This window comes from Talpa occidentalis, unplaced genomic scaffold, assembly GCF_014898055.3.
Source record: "Talpa occidentalis isolate TD23 unplaced genomic scaffold, MPIMG_talOcc4v2.1 talOcc4.5, whole genome shotgun sequence".
In the NCBI taxonomy this organism is placed as follows: domain Eukaryota; kingdom Metazoa; phylum Chordata; class Mammalia; order Eulipotyphla; family Talpidae; genus Talpa; species Talpa occidentalis.
In genome coordinates this window covers 40,977,615-40,995,170 of record NW_023604861.1, presented here as the reverse complement: position 1 = coordinate 40,995,170, position 17,556 = coordinate 40,977,615, and the positions used below count along the sequence as shown (strand labels likewise).

The following is a 17,556-nucleotide window of genomic DNA, read 5'->3' as shown; positions in this document are numbered from 1 at the left end:
TTTTGCTGTCATGTGTACCAACAAAGGATCCAGCCAAAATACTCGCTGCAAAAAATATCTGTGTCTGCCTCTATCTATGTATATCCTTATCTAGCTGTACCTTTTATCTATATCTTTTATTTTTATCTATATTTTATATCTCTATCTCTCTGTTTGGTTGGTGTGAAGATGTGCTTATGCAATTGTCTTTGCTGGGGGGCTTGCTGTTGTTTTGTAATTGAAGGTATTCCTTTATGAGGACCTATCTAAAAGAATCAGCATTTTAAATATCAAAATGTCTGGCAGCATTGCTGGTAATGTTTCATTTCTTTCAGTGCTTCCAGAAAGAATTAAGCATTAGCCCTCAAATAACTTGTAAGATGAGGATTGAATGTATCAAGTGGAAAATCTCGGGAAACTGCCCCATGGGGAACTTGGGACTGGAGCTCTCCTATGATATGCAAGTTGTGTGGCCACACTACCATGCAGGTTTTTTATAGGAGAGGCAAACAGAGGCTCCAGATCAGCTTTTGGGATTTAAGTTTATCTTTATTGGGGATGACAAAGTAACTGCCACAGTAGAAAAGGGGTTGACAAGCACCGAGTTGGACTTTGATTCCAGCCTTTATTGCAGTAGCAGAGACCCTGTGCTACCAGTGTAGTATGTCCGCGAAGCCTCGGGATAGAAATTAGAAATTGGTTTATTTAGCTTGTGGCTTTACCCAGCTCCCCAAGAACCTCCACATCCTCCTTTTCAAAGCTCTTTATCATAGTGGCCACCAGAAAGGAAGAGCAAACCCAGGCTGCCTTGTGAATGGCTGCCTGTGTAATGAGACACCTGACGTTACACACCATATTTGGTAGAAGTAAGAGAAGCAGGACAGGAAAGGATTCCGGCACAAAGTGTAACCCAGCCATCCCATTCATTTCATTCAGACCAGTCTCACCATCTTGCCTTCTTATCTCTCTCACTGTTACAGTTCTTTAGGTGGTATAAGTATGTTGAGGTTGTCGGTGAATTGGAGAATGCATGCAGGAGCTACCTGCACGAGGATGACAGTCCTAGACAGTCCTGATGGTGATGATGCTTACACCAAACTCTCAGCACAAACCGCAAATTTGAATTCAATGTATAGTTGACCCTTGAACACTCAGGACTTAGAGGGACTGACACTAAACAATGAGAATCTGAAAATAACTTTTGAATCCCCCCCAAACTTAGTAAACCTTGGTATGCACAAGTGATTGGTTTCAGTACCCCTCCTCATACCAAAATCCACTGATGCTCCATTCCCTTTAGCTGGCCCTCTGTGTCCTCAGGTACCAACATCTGCAGAGGCTGAATCCATGAATGTGGAATCCAATGATAAAAATATATCCACTTTTAAGTGGATGTGTGCAATTCAGACCCATGTTGTTCAAGGTCAGCTACATGTATTTGGGCAAAATTCAGTCCAATTTGGGCCCAGGTGTCTGTGAGATTTTCTGATAAAATCTAACCAGTTGCAATCCTCAGGTTCCAGATCAGCCCTGAATAGATACTTATGCATTTGTCCCCTGCTCTTCTTTCTCTAAGTGCACAATTAATATTCTGAATTTAAGAAAATGTGCTTTTCAATAAAACTTGGGTCATGAGATTTTTTCCAGCAGTGATTTCTGCTGATCTGCTCAGATATGTCCCCGGCGCACTTTTATACTGAAAGAGAGGCTTTGAGATAGCTGACTGGGTAAGGGTGATGCACACACAGCAGAGCTTCCAGGCCCTTCCATGGGAACCTCAGACCTTGGCTTCACCTCACAACCAGAGACTCTCTCCTGGTGAAACACTGATGCTGGCATTTTCCCTTCTACCAACTCTTGCTTCATGTTTATGTACAGCAATAGTAAGAAACTCGCTCTGGTTTCAGCCTATTCTTTTGTTTTTCTTTCTTTTCTTGGGGAGTGATTAGGGGGGCATCTTAGCAACTTAGCTTTCTTCCTACAAGCCTAGCAATACATTAATAAGTAGTTATATCCAGAATCTAGTTGTTGTTTTCTCATAATCGGCAGGCTCCTAAGAGTCTCTTGTTGGACACACACAGCGAACACATCTGCTGATGCTTTTCCCTTTGCTTATCTGCCCCACTGTATTGCAAGCTTGTTGAAGACAAAGTCTGCATCTTGATCATTACACTCCTGATTTCGACCACAGTGACCTGCATGCAGTAAGCACTTCATAAAGATCTGTTGAGTGAATATATCCCTAGAGCTGAAACTAACACTTCACCCTAGACTCCTCTGTCTTCAGAGCCATTCAAACCAAGAGGGACCTCCTGGTCTGACTCTGGTGGAGAAAACCTCAATTTCCCAAATCCATAACAGCAGAGGTCCACACTGACACATTGAACCCTGGCCCCTGCCATTATTTGCTTTGTGAACTTGGATAACTGAACCTTCGTTTGTCTTTTTAAAATTTCTTTTTGTAAAAACTTGCTAATAACATTTATCTTGTAGGTTGTTGTGATTTTTTTTATAACAGCAAAGACATAGGACTGTTACATAGTAAAGTACTTCCCAATGGGTGTCTCTAGGGGAAAGAATAAGGGAATCATATTCCCCGTTTACTTCATAGTCTTAAGCCTGCTTGTATTCAATATTAGTGTTAATAATAATGTCTTTAGAATAATGGGCCTCCCCGTTGGTACAGGGGTTAAAGTCAGTGTTATCAAGCTATCACCAGCCACTGCGACCTGAGTTCTATCCCCTGCCTGTTCTGTTCCCCACTCTGTCTCTGGTGAATCCTCTCACTCCCCTTCTGCACCTCTGGCCTGTACCCCCATTCTTGTATGCATAAATAAATCTTTAAATATATATATATATATATTTAGAATAAAAATGACCTTATAGCACATTAATTTCCATCTATATAATACATATAGATGTATTATACATATTGACGTTTACTTTCAGTTTGAAAAGAACTGTGTCTCTGCCTGTCCATACAAATTTCACTACTAGGAAAAAGGACAGTTGAATTAACTGGTAGTTAGGAGTGTTGGATAGCAAGAGTTTGGGCAGTGTGTTTGAATGAAAATTGTGTCTCCTATTAAAAAAAGAATTTGGTGTTTGGAGATTGTAATGTGGAGCTCTGGAAATAATACTTCCTTTAACTTTATGTTGATTGTGCTTCTCACTGTTATATCCACCTTGCTTTTACCTTCTTAATAAAACTGTTTGTGTTGTAGAGACCGTGTCAGGTTGATGTGTTGGAGAAGTAGCAAACACATGTCCACCGCATTATGCAAGTGATAAAAATCATTATCTTAATTGCCATAATAGTCAAGGCCTGGTGGCTATTTGGAGTTGACAGCCACTGTGGTTCTCAAATGCCATCTTTTCATACACTGTACTGTTTAACCCCCACTAGTTGCTAGTTATTTTCTTAGTCATTGTTTTGCAATGAGCAGTATTTCATGATACACCATAAAAATTTAGAATTGCATAAGACTAGGGACATCAGAGGACTTGAAGAACAGAAGATCTTTTTTCATTAGGACTAAAATGGAAAAAATGTGATAATGCTAGTGGGAATTCTTTTAAAATATTTGTTTAGGTTGGGTTTAAGCCATCTAGCTGTGAAAATAATAAACTATGGTAGCAATAGTAATATACTGTAATTCCCACAAAGCACATTCAGCATAATTTCCTTTTTCTAAATAATAAAACTGTAAATAAGTATGATTATTATAAGCTAACATGAAATTACCTTCAGTGCCATGGGCCAGCGGTTTTACATTGATATCTGTGTTCTTCAGGGTCAGATTTGATTTTGCTCACTCTCCTGTCTTCCCCCTGTATACGTAAGTATAATCTGCGAAAAAATAACTGGGGATGGCATTCATCCCCAATTAGATGTGGTGAATATGAGGGGAAATAAAACTTTGTCTACCCCGCACATGGGCGGCCAGAAGGACACAGACATTAGTCTAAAACACGGGCATTTAAAACCTTGAAAGGCTCTAGGTAGTGGAATTTTTTTTTGGGGGGTCTTGCCCCGCCATTGAATCAAACATGTGAAATGTGTTTACATCTGATACTCTGTACACTTTTGTCTTCAGGAATTTTAGACAGGATTTTCACAATTCTGCTTTAGAAATTATTTGCCAACAGGTGACTCCTTTCATTAGTCGCAATAGGCGCGGATTTCCCCGTAAGTGTGCAGACATAGAAATACTTACAAAGTGATAAAACCCTTGCAAATGATTTTCAACTATAATGACTTCTGGATGAATATTATGGTTGATAATTAGAGAATTCGTCATAGTACAAAATCCCTAGCCATTTCATGAAATAAGGAACTGTTTTTCATAATGCAGGTTTCACTGCATGTTGACACAAAACAGTTTCAGCTCACAACATTATTGTAGACCTCTTTGCCTTTCGTGCCCAATTAATAACACAGCCATAGTTAGAAAATCAGGCTGCTTTCCCAGAGGCAGATAGGTCGTTGATCTGGAAGACTAGAGAAAGATTTTATTTGATAAGCTTAGTTCCCTGGTGCACTGGAGAGGGTTGAGTGGAGAGCTGCACACTTAGGGCTTTGTATGGAAATCTGTGCCTAAGATAGAGGATAGAAAAGGAGTTACGGTTGCAGCAACAGCTTTCACAATGACCTGCAACCTTGTTTTCAGTGTGGGCACCTTCCCATCAACATCTCTCCTGCCCCCACACCTCTCTGGGAACCTTCATGGAGGTTTGAAAGGTTAGGAAAACCTCACTGAGATCTCTGCAGCCAATCCTTACTTGCAGTGATCCTTGACCTGCAAAAGTAGCTAGAACATAAAGACCTTCTTTGCCAAGAAAGAACTAGAACATCTATCTTTCTATTGGCTTCTGAATCATGGATTCTGGGGAGACTCGACCCATCCTGCTGTGCCCCTTCTCTGCACTCAGCCTCAGGAACCAGAGCTCCTTGGGGCCACTCATGCCTTTCTCTTGTCTGATTCCACTTGAATCATGCTGAACATAATAAGCAACACCAAAGATTTGACTGCTTTCCTCAGAATGCTCACTAATAATTGAGAACTTTCCCTTTGGCTGTCTTGCTGCACATGCATTTGGTCAAGATCCATTGTCCCAGTAGTCCTGCCCCAACTGGCTCATCTCCAGGAATGAACTGCCTCCTGTGACCCCCTGTGGAGTAAAATGAATAGTCCTAGGGAACCTAAGGCCCCCACTTTCCTGTTCTCTGGGTCCAGGGCATAAACAAGGACTGTGGGTGATCATTTAAAGAAAAGAGAAAATCAAGGTCTCTGGCCTGGAGCAACAGATTGGAAGAAGGGGGTGCCCTGCTAAGTCTCCAAGTCCTGGGGCCATGACTACAGGGCTAATGCTTTATCCGTGGTGTTGCAATGGCATCATTAAGAGTGCATTAGTTTAAAGAGTAACTAACATGTTCTTTGTGACCCTACCTGGAGAAACGCTAAACAGGATGAGCAACTGGCTTAGACCGGTCACGGTCTGATCTAGGTTTTACTGCAGGTAGATTTCCATCGATTAAAGAGCTCTGATCACGGCTTTTTGGAAAATAGATAACTCATTTACCAGAGTTTAAAGCCATTTAAGGGTCAGTTATTCACCTGCTACAATTAAAATGTTCCACTTTGTAGCTTAATATGTTTTCCATGGTTGGGTCAAGGTGTAAAATGAGTACATAATGAAAAAACTGAGTACAAAACAACACAAATTATAGAAATATATATTGTCTGCTTTCCCTTATACAAGAAGATAATCATGTTTACAGAAATTGTTTTCTGTATTTAAGTGTGACTGAAAAGACCAGTATGTGACCGATACGCCTTTCTGCTCCATGCATGCTTAACAATTTGTCCTTTGATTTGTGGCTGTGTCCATGGCACTTGAACTTCATCTCTCTTGACCACGGTGTCTTCGAAGCCTGAGATCCACCTGAAGTCTTTATTTTAAGGAGTCACCCCCTTTCTCAAAAAGAATCTTCCTCTGATCTCCATAGTGCTTTCTCATGGCAGTCCACAGCTTTGCCATTTCTTTGCCACAGCTTTATGTGGTTACAGCATTCTGTTTACTTAGTTCATTCTACAGAATTTTTGGAAGGCTGTTGATATGTGCAGTGAACAGACACAGACACAGAAAAAGCTTGTCCATTGAGAGCATATAAGAATTATTTGATATGCCTTCATTTGCTTCCACAAATTGGCCTGTGATTACTTCCTTGGGAGTTAAGCCTCAAACTCCCTCTTCAGGGCATAGAAGAGGTCCTTTGCTACCACACATCACTGAGGAAGCAGGATTCAAGGACAAGCTCAGGTCTTGAATTTCCCAGCTAAGGTCTTGGCTGAAGGGAAAGCTTGTAAACTGTTAAGTCTATTTTGAAACAGTTACTGTCAGAAACATTTTAGGGACTTCTGTCTCTGTTAGAATTGATGAACTCTCTGGCTTGAACCTTGATGCTTTGTAAAACGTCATGTGTTTGTCCTAAATCCCAGGGACTCAGAAAACAGGCTTACTCCAAGTAAGACTTTTCTGGTTTTAATGGATCTGGGCTTCGGTTTACAGAGGAGATTGCATCCTTTAATAATTCACTCACCAGCAGTGAGAGGCGACCACTTTTTTCTATCATAGGTGTACTTGGAAAGTTGAAAACAACATGTAACAAAGTGCTGTGTGTATGGCTCCTGGATATCTAAGAATGAGAGGTTTGAGTGTGGGATTACATCCAGTCAAGTGTAATATTGCCCTTCTCAGATAATCTGAAATAGTCCTAAGCATGGAAGAGTCTGTATTTAAAATGTGTCCATGCAAAGACGTTAAAATTAGATATCATACATAATAGCATCCAGTCCCATTTTCTCTTCTGTTTTTAATACAAAGAGAAACACTGTATCCCTAAGGTCTCAAGCTTTATCCTTTCATCTTCTTGTCAATCTATATATATAAAGGGTTACTTTTTTAAAAAACAGCATTTTCCTAAATATGAAATTTTATCTATTATGTTTCTACACTTACATGTATAAGGCCAGATGGTATTTTTCTATGTGTCAAAGATAATAGGCTTTATCTACTATCCTGCCCAAACATCCTGGTTGAACAGTCTCTTTGATTTCATTTTGATTTCATGATTGCCAAGGGACACTCTGGTTCTCTCTCTCTCTCTCTCTCTCTCTCTCTCTCTCTCTCTCTCTCTCTCTCTCTCTCTCTCTCTCTCTCTTTTTCTCTCCCCCCTCCCCTCCCCCTCTCTCTTCCACCATTGCTCCCTCCCTTCAACCTTCCTGCTGCCCTCCCTCTTTCCCGCTCTCCCTCTCAAGATTTGAGTTCTTTGAAGACAGATGTATCATGGGTAAAACCTTATCTATTCAGCAATCCTTTCCTCCCTAAGAAGGAAGAAAGATGATTTGTAGTTTGAAATTGGCTTCTAGACAAAGTGGGAAAAATGGAGGCTGTAATCACAGGTCCATAATGGCACTTTGTGTTTGAGAAATGACCAGATCTGCTTTTTATCCTCTGAGGTGCAGGCCAAACTGAAACTTTTTCTTTCTTCCAGTGATTTCTCTTCTATAGCACTGTACATATATGCGTTTGTTACTCTAATGTACAGCTTAATGGGTCTAGAGATGCAGTTATTTATAGATTTTAGTTCATTCCAAGAGCAAGTGCAAGAAGTCTCACAAAAGAAGAACGTGGCAGTAACCTGCTTCTGACCTGACGCTGGTTGCTAGTGTGGGAACGTAGATGCTGGAGGATGACTTGTTAAGTGCACCAAAAGCTTATATAGAAAGGTCTAACATTTTTTAAAATCGGTTTTCTTTGACAGTTTAAATTCATCTGTGTTCTAGTTTCCAACAGCAATTTTCTCCTTTGTGCTCTTTACCTTTCAAACTTCCCAGATTTGGGACTGGAGCCAGCAACTAAAGTTTACCCCTTGGTTTCTTTATTATTTCCTTCTTACCCTTTTATTTTTCCTTTCCTTCTTTCTACACCTGAATTCACTTGAAATGAAAAATATGTTTATATAATTTATATGCAACTGATAGGTAATGTTAAATATATTGTACATATTTCTAAATATCACATGTGTATACATATGTATCTGTATGTGTGTGCATATTTATACATGTGTGTGTAGCTTGGCGCATTCCATGGCCTGTGCTTGCCAGCAGTAGAGGGGTATAGGCTGACTAGTTTCCTTATTCATTATTAAGTTTGTTGTTTTTTAGGAGAGACACCTAAACAACTTGGTAGAATATGAAGTTACAAGTGCACAAGTGCTGGTGGAGAGAAAGGTACAGTGTGCTGTAGCCCCCCTGTGCTGTGCCATATGCCAAATCATGATACTTTGGACAACAGTTCAGTGATTTTATGAATATATAAGAAGCAGTTTAGACACTGAAGAAGACTTTTTAATGTCATAACTTTGAGGATATAAAGCCCAGCCCTTCCTGAATTGATCTTTGCCAGTTCCATTCTCTGTTCTGTTCCATCCTCTGCTCAGTTACCAAGAGGTAACTTTTCACTCGATCACTCAGAAAGATGTCTTCAATTTTATCCTGTATAATGTTTCTACTCCACTATTCTCACCAGAAATTTCCCTAATATTCTTAGTTCCTCTACTAGAAAACCTAACCTAATCTCTTCTTCAAAACCTCCATATTATTATTCCCCATTAATCAGGAAATACATAATAATAACCAACACCCTATGTATTTATGGGCTTCGAAAATGTATCATGCTTTATTAGCTAGTATCTCAGGTTATCGCTTCTATCAGCTGCTGTTTCATGATGTTCTTGAAGCCCTCTCATCTAAATGACCTCAGACACCCCAAAATTATTCCCATCTAAGAATTCACAAGCAATTAAGCTTTAGTGACATTGCTATAGAGGGAATATGGAGGAATTTACACTGTATCATCATCAGTGAACCCCTGAATATCTGTTCTTGTCATGTCTCTTCTCTGCAGCCCCTTTTTCCCATGGGTAGCCACAAAAGATACTTTTTTTCTTTTCCCTCAAAACACAGAGCCCATTCTCCTTAGAAGTTTATTTAGTAATCCTTTCAGTGATTAGAGCATGGTCTTTGGGATTCTTTTATACTTGAAGAGATAATGGTAGGAATTTTATAAAACTGATGAAAGACATTAAGCTTTTTGAGTTGTTGCTCAGTAGGAACAACTTCAGTTTACTTAGTTTACCATTACAGGAAGCAGAAATGTTTCCCTCATTCCCTTATAGACAGTTGCTTAAAAATCAGGGGGTTAATAAGTAACAGGTATTTAGTGATATTATACATTGTTTTAAACTATGGCGCATTTCTGTAATCTCAAGAGATTAGCCTACTGATTAGATGAAGATCAAAAAGAGGTATTTTCTTACTGCTGGAAGAGGACAGTAGAACTTTGGATGGTAATGCATTTTTCTTTTTCCTGTAAATATAAACCATGATAATACTAGTAATTAGAGCCTGTAAAATGTTCTAGATAGCAAATGAAATAAGTTTTCTTTGGTATAAAATTTTTGTAAGACATTAATAAATCTGATTTTCTCACTATAATTATTTTTCTGTAGAAGTAGGTATGAACTTGTCAAACTAAATAATTGTTTTAACACTTATTTTTAACTGATTTTTCTTGACCCCTTGTTAGTAGAAATCTATGGTTGTTTAGACAAGTACAGATGGGTTTTATTATTCACAGTATGAGTTTCCTTAGAACTATGAGAGTTTCACAGGGTTAGGAAGAGTTATGTTTTTGAGAGTTATGTTATGAGAAGGTTATACCATTTCTTAGGTCAAGTAAATTTTTATGAGGTTGGTGGTTTTCAAAAACTGATTGCTTCACTGACTTAGCCCAGTGAAATACTGGCATAAATATATCTTGTTAAGGAGTTATAAAATCCCATATGAGCTTTTTCACTTGATTATACCCTCACAAAGAACAAGTTAGTTATCAACTGAACCCTGGACAAAGAAATACTATTTTTCTTAACATTTGGTACAGCTGATTATTTTGTGATGCTCTCGCCTCACTAAAAGCTCTAAATAGAAACTGCCAATTTCACAATTGGTCATGAATCTCTTCATAGCTTTTGTCATTGCATAGGCAGAAACAAATGTAGAGAGAATAATTCATACATAGTTTAAATTACATTATTTTTATAAAGGAAATGTAGAAAATGAAGAAATATTCTACTACAGATTAAGTGAAGCACAGAAAGCTAGGGCAACACTTACTTTTAGAAATATCAAGTGTTACTCACTGTTTTAGAATTAATTACATAATTATCCAGCAGAACACAGAGATCCCAGGGTACCTTAATAGAAACACTACACTTCCAAATAAAATAATAATAATTAGCACCTTCTATATTCCAAGTACTTTATTAGCTGTAATTTTTAACTCCCCATATCTCTGTGTGTAAATAAACATCATTAAGAATATTAATCTTTTTTTATGGTTTAGAAATAAGAAAACTAAGGCAGAGAAATTGATTTGAATGATAAATTAGGGATTATGGTCTTGAATCATTTAAAGAGGCAGGTATTCAATAGAAACAATAGATGTTAGTAGAGAACAAAAATCGCTCTTATGGTTATTCATAGATTACTAGATAGTAATTAATTAAAGATATCATTTTCCAAACCAAAGGGTCAAATCCGTTTAGGTTTTTTAAAAGAATTTTACAGCATCCTTCTGACTACTGAAGATACCTATATGTTATAGAACTTCAGAGTCACCATCCTAGGTACATGACTGCCAAATAAAATTGTATGTGCTTAAAATCATTGCATGGGGAGATTGAAGAGATGTAATAAATTGCATGCTGTAGTCCCATTAGGGAAGAAATTTCATGTTTACAAACCACATTTTGCAAATAAAGCTGTGCTTTCTTCCATGACACTTTAGCCACATGTTACCATTCTTGATGAAACAGTATGGGTTCTAAGATGGGTATGAAAATAGTGGGTAGAAGCTCTGGACTTCCAAGACATTTGATGCCTCTTTGCAAGACCATAATCATTAGGGTGAAAACTACCACTGAAACAGACAGTTACAGTGCCAAGGACAGTTAACACCATTCCTAAAACTCTATAACAGAAAGGCAAGGTAAAACAAGGCCAGCCTGGCACAAGTCAAAAAGCCTACAAAGTAAAGGGATGTTCTCTGACCCAGTGTTCCAGAACCGCAGGGCCATTCAACAGGAAAAAGTTGTGATTAATGCCCATTTTGGGAGAACCAGAGCTAGAAGGTAGTTAGCCACTAAACTTCATTTGGGGAGATAAGTAAGACAAATAGTGCCCTTGCAGTGATCTGAAATGGCTCTACTATGGGGATATCTGAGCAAAGGAATGAACACATTCTAGCTTCACTCTCCTTTGGTGTTCTGAAATGATTGTCGTGGAGAAAGGAAAGTTCTTCAAGGTTTCATCATGGAAATTTTGCTGGTATATGACTGAACAAAGCACAGGGATTTTAGGTTAGCTATGTATTTCTTACACTATTGAATTTATTTTATTTTATTTGGTGAGAGTCTCTTTGTCTGATGGCAAGGTAACTGATGAACGATAGATATACAAATTCAGAATTCATTTGGGTAGTTGAGTTTAATTGCAAGGTATAAAATACTTTTGCTGCCAGAGTTGGAATCCTTTAGTACCTGCATTATAGAGATGTTTCATCTTCATGACAAACTATTAGAAAAAAATTCCCCATTATCTTACATCCCTTCCTATGGAAACACACACACACACACACACACACACACACAAACACGTTTTTCCTTTGCTGCCCCAACACCTTTTAGATCTTCTGTGGACAGCCTGCCATTCTTTCCTTTTGCCTTTCCCAAGAACCAGGAATTTGCAGAGTGCTTGGAAACAATTTTCTGATTATCTGCCTGCTCTTCATTTACTGAAACCCAAAATTTCATTTTCATTAAAGTTATACTCAACTGGCAGTAAGTTCTCGTCCACAATATACTCTTATGAGGGATTACTGATTCTTGTATCTAAGAATCTAAGAAATAAAAGTACACACCCTAAAAAGGCCAAACTTTACATAGGACATACTGACATATAGACCATGATTCTAAAAGATTCATTAACAGAAACATGGGTTAGTAAAATTTCTAACTTCATACTAAAGTAAAAATAAATCTTTAAATTCAGTTGTTAAAGGGCCTCCCCTGATGGCGCAGTGGTTGAGCACTGGGCTTCGAAGCTGCCTGCAGCCTCTGCAGCGCCGGTTCAATTCCCGGACGCCAGTGAGGGTCCCACATGGCGCGACAGACCTCTCCTGCCACACCCGCTGCTCCCCTCAGCAGTGTATTTCGTCAGTCTGCCTGTTCTGTTTCCTGCTCTGTCTCTGGTGAATTCTCTCACCCTCCTGCGCTTCTGACTGTACCCAGTGCTTGTATAAATAAATAAATAAATCTTAAAAAAAGTTTAAAAAAATAAAATAAATTCAGTTGTTAGAACAAAATTCAAATGTCTCAGGTCACCCATCTAAAGCAATTTGTTTTGTCTTCCAGTGCAAAAGTGCACTTCAAATGTGTATGTCAGAATGCAGTGGTTTGAATTTTTAAAGTTGGAGAGAAGGCATGGCATCTTTTTATATAGTGTGATACGGGGGGCAGGACTTTGCAAGTTTATTTAACGTTCTATCATTTTTATTAGAAAAGTGCTTTGAAAAATATAATCAAAATACATAGGTATAAATGGTGCAATTCTAGGAAGAATTCAGATCAAACAAATAGTGGCCAAACTGTGGAAATTTCTTTCATGGAACACACACACACACACACACACACACACGCGCGCACAAAGGCTCTCTGACACCCTTTGCTGCCTGACCCCCTTTAGTTCTTCTTCCATGGACAGCCTGCCATTCTCTCCTTTTGCCTTCCCTAACCATTATAATTGAGATACACACCTTTTCTACCTCACAGTGAACAGATTCTGGCTTTTTTCCTTTCCCTTTTCCCACTTTTTCTCCCTTCTGAATGTGTCAGACAACTGTCTTTCAAAATAACACCATCCCTTAATTTTTTGACTTAAAAAAATCATACTGAGCCCTGAGTCTGCCCTCACCATTGATGTACACTGTGTGGAAGAGGCTGTGCAGGGACTGATAAGGCCTGTTTGAACAGCCTCTTCAGTGGGAGGCCAAGCACCAGATGCTTCTGCAAACAGGGCTATTCATTCAGCCAGCCCCGGCTCCAGGTGAGTGACCCTCATGGCAGAAGGCTCCGAGGCCCAGCCAGGAGACAGCCGTGAGACAGGAGAAGAGTGCCTCTTCTGCATCTGTGTCTAGAAGTTGTTCTTTGTGTGTTTCTGTTTGTTTCCTCTCATGGCAGTTAGCCACTTTAGTTTCTCACCACATTCATTTCCCCTTTTTCAGAACCTGATGATCTCCGTGGGGACCCTGAGCTCAGCCATCAAAGCGCCCCTGTCTCCCAGGATGTTCGTAATTCAACAGTAGATGCAGGTGGCATTGAAAGCATCGCCCAGTGTCCCCAACAGCTTCCTCAGATGATGGCTGCAGGTAAAGGTCGGTGGCCAGCACAGGACACAAACAAAACCTTTTGAGTTCTTAGAGGAAAAGCTTGCTCAGCCATGAAAATATGCAGTGAACCTGGAGCCCAGGATCCTTAAGGAAATAAAATCTTACAACCAGTGAACATCAAAGAATATTAAGTCAAATTTGACATATATCTCTGTGGGTTTTTTAGGTCTGTGCTATTGGGTTTTATTTGGTTTTGGTGAAAGTCTGTGCTTATAGGAAATATTTTGGAAAAGTCATTATAGGCACCCTCCTAAATGTAATAATGGAGAAAATATGTACAGAAGGGAATTTGTTACAAGATGATTTAATAATTCAGTCAAGACCAGTTTCACTCCTTGATGATTGTTTTCAGAGATTCTACTAGGTATTTCGAAGGTGTGCCTGCTCCAGAAGTGCACTCAGAGACAGATTAAGTTATTTATTCTTAGTCTACTAAGCCAATTGACTTGTTTTACCAAGAGAATATTCCTGTTTTACATCTCCACCCTGGAACTTAACTAATGTTGTTTCACTGTGAGAGGAAAGTGATTCTTCAGTTTTTTCCAGGGGTGCTTCCTTAATGGCATACTGTGTATAAACTACATGTCATTAAGTTTCCTCCCAGAATGTATTCACAAACTCTTTATGTTTACGTCTGGAAAAGACATTGCTGTAGATTATACTGCTCTATTTTCTGTGTGGTTTGGGAATGTGCTAAATGAAGCCTCACATTTCTAGAAATGTGATTTCCTTTAAAATAAACACCCTTGCTCATTGACTCTGAAGCCACTGTTCTCTCCCGCCCCTCCCTGCCCACAGCTGCTGATGGTTTGGGGAGTATAGCGATAGATACAACCCAGCTCAACATGTCTGTGACAGATCCCACAGCCTGGGCCACCGCCATGAATAACCTGGGCATGGTTCCCGTGGGGTTGCCTGGACAGCAGCTTGTGTCTGGTAAGCTTTCCCCTGGGTTTGAAGAGGCTCATGACAATGCCCAAGGATGCGGGTGGCAGATGCCCAGTAATCTCTCCATGCGCAAGTGTTGAGCATGATCTGGGATTACGAGGAGGGCATGCTTGGCAGGTAGTGCTTGAGATTCTTTTCCTCACCACCTTGCTCTTCTGCCTAATGGCTGTTCTAGAAAAAGCCACACACAGTGCCCATCATCTGCAGCATAACAACATCAATTTTTTATTTAAAATTGGAAAATGGGAGTGCTGATTTTTGCTCTCCAATTGGCAAAGCTCTTTCCCCATACATTGCGCCATCTGATTCCACAGCCTTCTCTTTAAGAGTAGATACTTACTGTTCCTATTTTTGTTAATGTTCTTGCTTTACAAATAGGGAAATAAAGGCCCAGAGTTTGGGTTACTTTTCCAGCATGAAAGTGGCTGAGCTGGAAACCCAGCTCAATGGATACCAAATCCCACATTCTCTTTCCACCGCATATTGAAATATTAATAAAATGCATTCAATAGAGACAGTGTTCTGAAATATCACAAAGTAGAATATCATTGAAAGTATGTCATCATTTAATGTAATACATGTTTATTGAGGACTTTCCAGGAGCCCTATAACAAGTGCTTTGGGAAACAGAATAAATGCCTACATATGTATGTGTCCTTGTCTTCCTAAATTGGGAAAAAAAAAAAAAACAGCACTAAAAGTAATGTGTAGAAGCAGTATTAAGGAGTGGTGTAGGCTAGTAATGTAGTAATTTCCAGAAAGGTCAATCTTGGGCACTCTGAGGGAAGGTGTTATGGGGAGGTGAAACTTGAGCTCTCTGGAAAGAGACATAAGGCTGGCAATATTCACCTGCTCACTCACTCTCTCATTCAAAGGATATTCATTGAGACACTGTTTGGGTGCAGGCTCCCAGCAGTAAACAATTCCCAGATGGTCCCTGCTCTCTCAGAATTGGCACTGGAGAGGTGACAGTTAGTTATTATACTAAGACCATTGTTACAATGTCAGAAGAACAATTCACATTTACCCATCCAATTAGAGAAAGGTAGTCAGTAGACACTAAGTAGAACACAATTGCCTTTGCAGAGTTACCAAGTACTATACCCACAAACCCATAAACTTTGTGCTGAGTTGACAATGCATTTAGTTTCTTTTGATTGTGAATTTTTGTCGCTGGTGGCCATAGATGTAAGACTAAACTAGTTGCAGTAAATTAAATATATGTAATTATGTATATGTAATTATATGTACACACACATATGCATGCATGCATGTACCTATATTCATACATCTGTGTATGCACCCTCATATGCATGCAAACATATGTACAAATATGCACATGGTTCTCTTTTAATGTAACAAGGAAGTTATGAGAGAAGATATCTGGCAAGAGAAGTGGGAAATAGAAAAAGGAAAGTAAGAGATTGAGTTATAAAGCAGTATACTTAGGATATTTAGGATATTAAAATTCTCCAAAATTTTAAATCCACACAACTGGCTATTAGTCTGCTGCAAGGGTTTTGTGTGTGTGCGTGTGTGTGCGCGTGTGCACGTGCGTGTACATAAACATTTTCTAAGGTTTGAATATGTGTTTATCCAGATCCTTTTTCCCTATGGCTAATCTAGACAGATACTTCCTTCTAATAACTTGTGAGCAAAGATTTGTATTTTTCCACCCAAATTTTCTCAGCTGCCTAATTGAAATATTCATAGAGCAAAAATTGCTTTACTCTTTTCTCCACCTCCCACTTCTCTCAGAAAATATTGTGTGACTTTCTGAGTAAGCCGCAACCTCAATAATTCATTATTTTTTCTTATGATTTTGAGTCTTCTGACATTTTAACCATGACCAATTTATGATTTTCCCCAGCAACTTACCATGAAAAGAATTACAGCTCTACTCGTTCTGTAAGATTTACCGTATCTGCCCTGAATTTCATTCCCCATCTCCTGTATTAGCCAAACTGCTTAAACTGTTTTTGAGCCTTTTAGGATCTTTCTGGGCATTCCTCCATACTGCCCCTAGTCTGTCAATTGATCCCCACTTGGCTTTGTTCTCAGGGCTGCCAGATGACTTCATTTTTGGAGATTATTTAAGGGTCAGGTTTGTTTTGTTTGGTTAGTGTTTATATAGTCCAGTCTTTTTTCTGTGGAAATATTGTAATCATATTAACTGTAAGATGTTTTAGTATGCATTTTTGTTCACCTCTTATCCTAAAGCATTTTTCCATTTTATAGTTTTTTATTAAAAAATTAAATAATACAAGGAATAAATCCTCCCCAGTTTATTCAACCACTACAGTTGTTTACATTTAGGCTTTTTCCATTTTGTTCACTCTTGATAGTCAAGTTTTTGTTTTCTGGGAAGTTAAGTCTCTTCATGCATGTAAAAGCATTTCACCGTTTCTGTAAAATGAGGATTGTATCTATTTCATCAGTCTGCTGTGAGATTTAATGTTATCTTTTAAATATGCTCACCTATGTACAATGGCTGCAAAGTACCTGAACACAGTAAGCAGTCATCAGATATTTACCTTATTCCATCCTTTCTTCTTATTCTTTTTAAGAAATAAGATTACAGTGGATATTTTTGTGCACATAGCTTTTTAGCAATTAGGATTATTTCCTTTGGATAGTATCCTACATGTAGAATTAGTAAGTCGAAAGAAATGAAGTTTCTTGTTAAATACTGGGCAATTAATTTCCAAAATATGCATAGCTATTTAACATTTACTGATTTGGTATGCAAAGGTGGCATCCTATTTATTTTACCTTAATTTTTTTTTACTCCTCCTCCTCCTTTAAAATTATTTCATCTCCCCCCTGCATTTCCTATTCATATTTCTTCTTTTATAAATAGGTACCTTTCATACTTTATCCATTTATCAGATAGGATTCTTGAGGATTGTTTTAACATTTTTATTAAAGTAACATTGATTCACAATACTGTATATAATTTAGGAAAATAGATTCCCACTTTTCAGATGTATGTTACCACACCTCACCCATCACCTTTGGTGATTTTTTTTTTGTTGTTTGGTTTGCATTTAGTCATTT

At 38.7% G+C, this 17,556-nt stretch overlaps 1 protein-coding gene across 15 annotated transcripts in view; it reads left to right on the top strand.

The window, feature by feature from the left end:
* ENOX1 (ecto-NOX disulfide-thiol exchanger 1) overlaps positions 1-17,556 on the top strand; it is a 522,650-nt gene that overhangs the window by 330,197 nt on the left and 174,897 nt on the right. For 14 of the 15 annotated variants that reach the window (XM_054701771.1, XM_054701766.1, XM_054701762.1 and 11 more), the window contains 2 exons: positions 13,387-13,536; positions 14,350-14,487. In XM_054701771.1, the coding sequence (XP_054557746.1) occupies positions 13,387-13,536; positions 14,350-14,487 (288 nt within the window). The remainder of the gene's footprint in view (positions 1-13,386; positions 13,537-14,349; positions 14,488-17,556) is intronic. The other variant, XM_037526961.2, reaches the window with a different exon arrangement.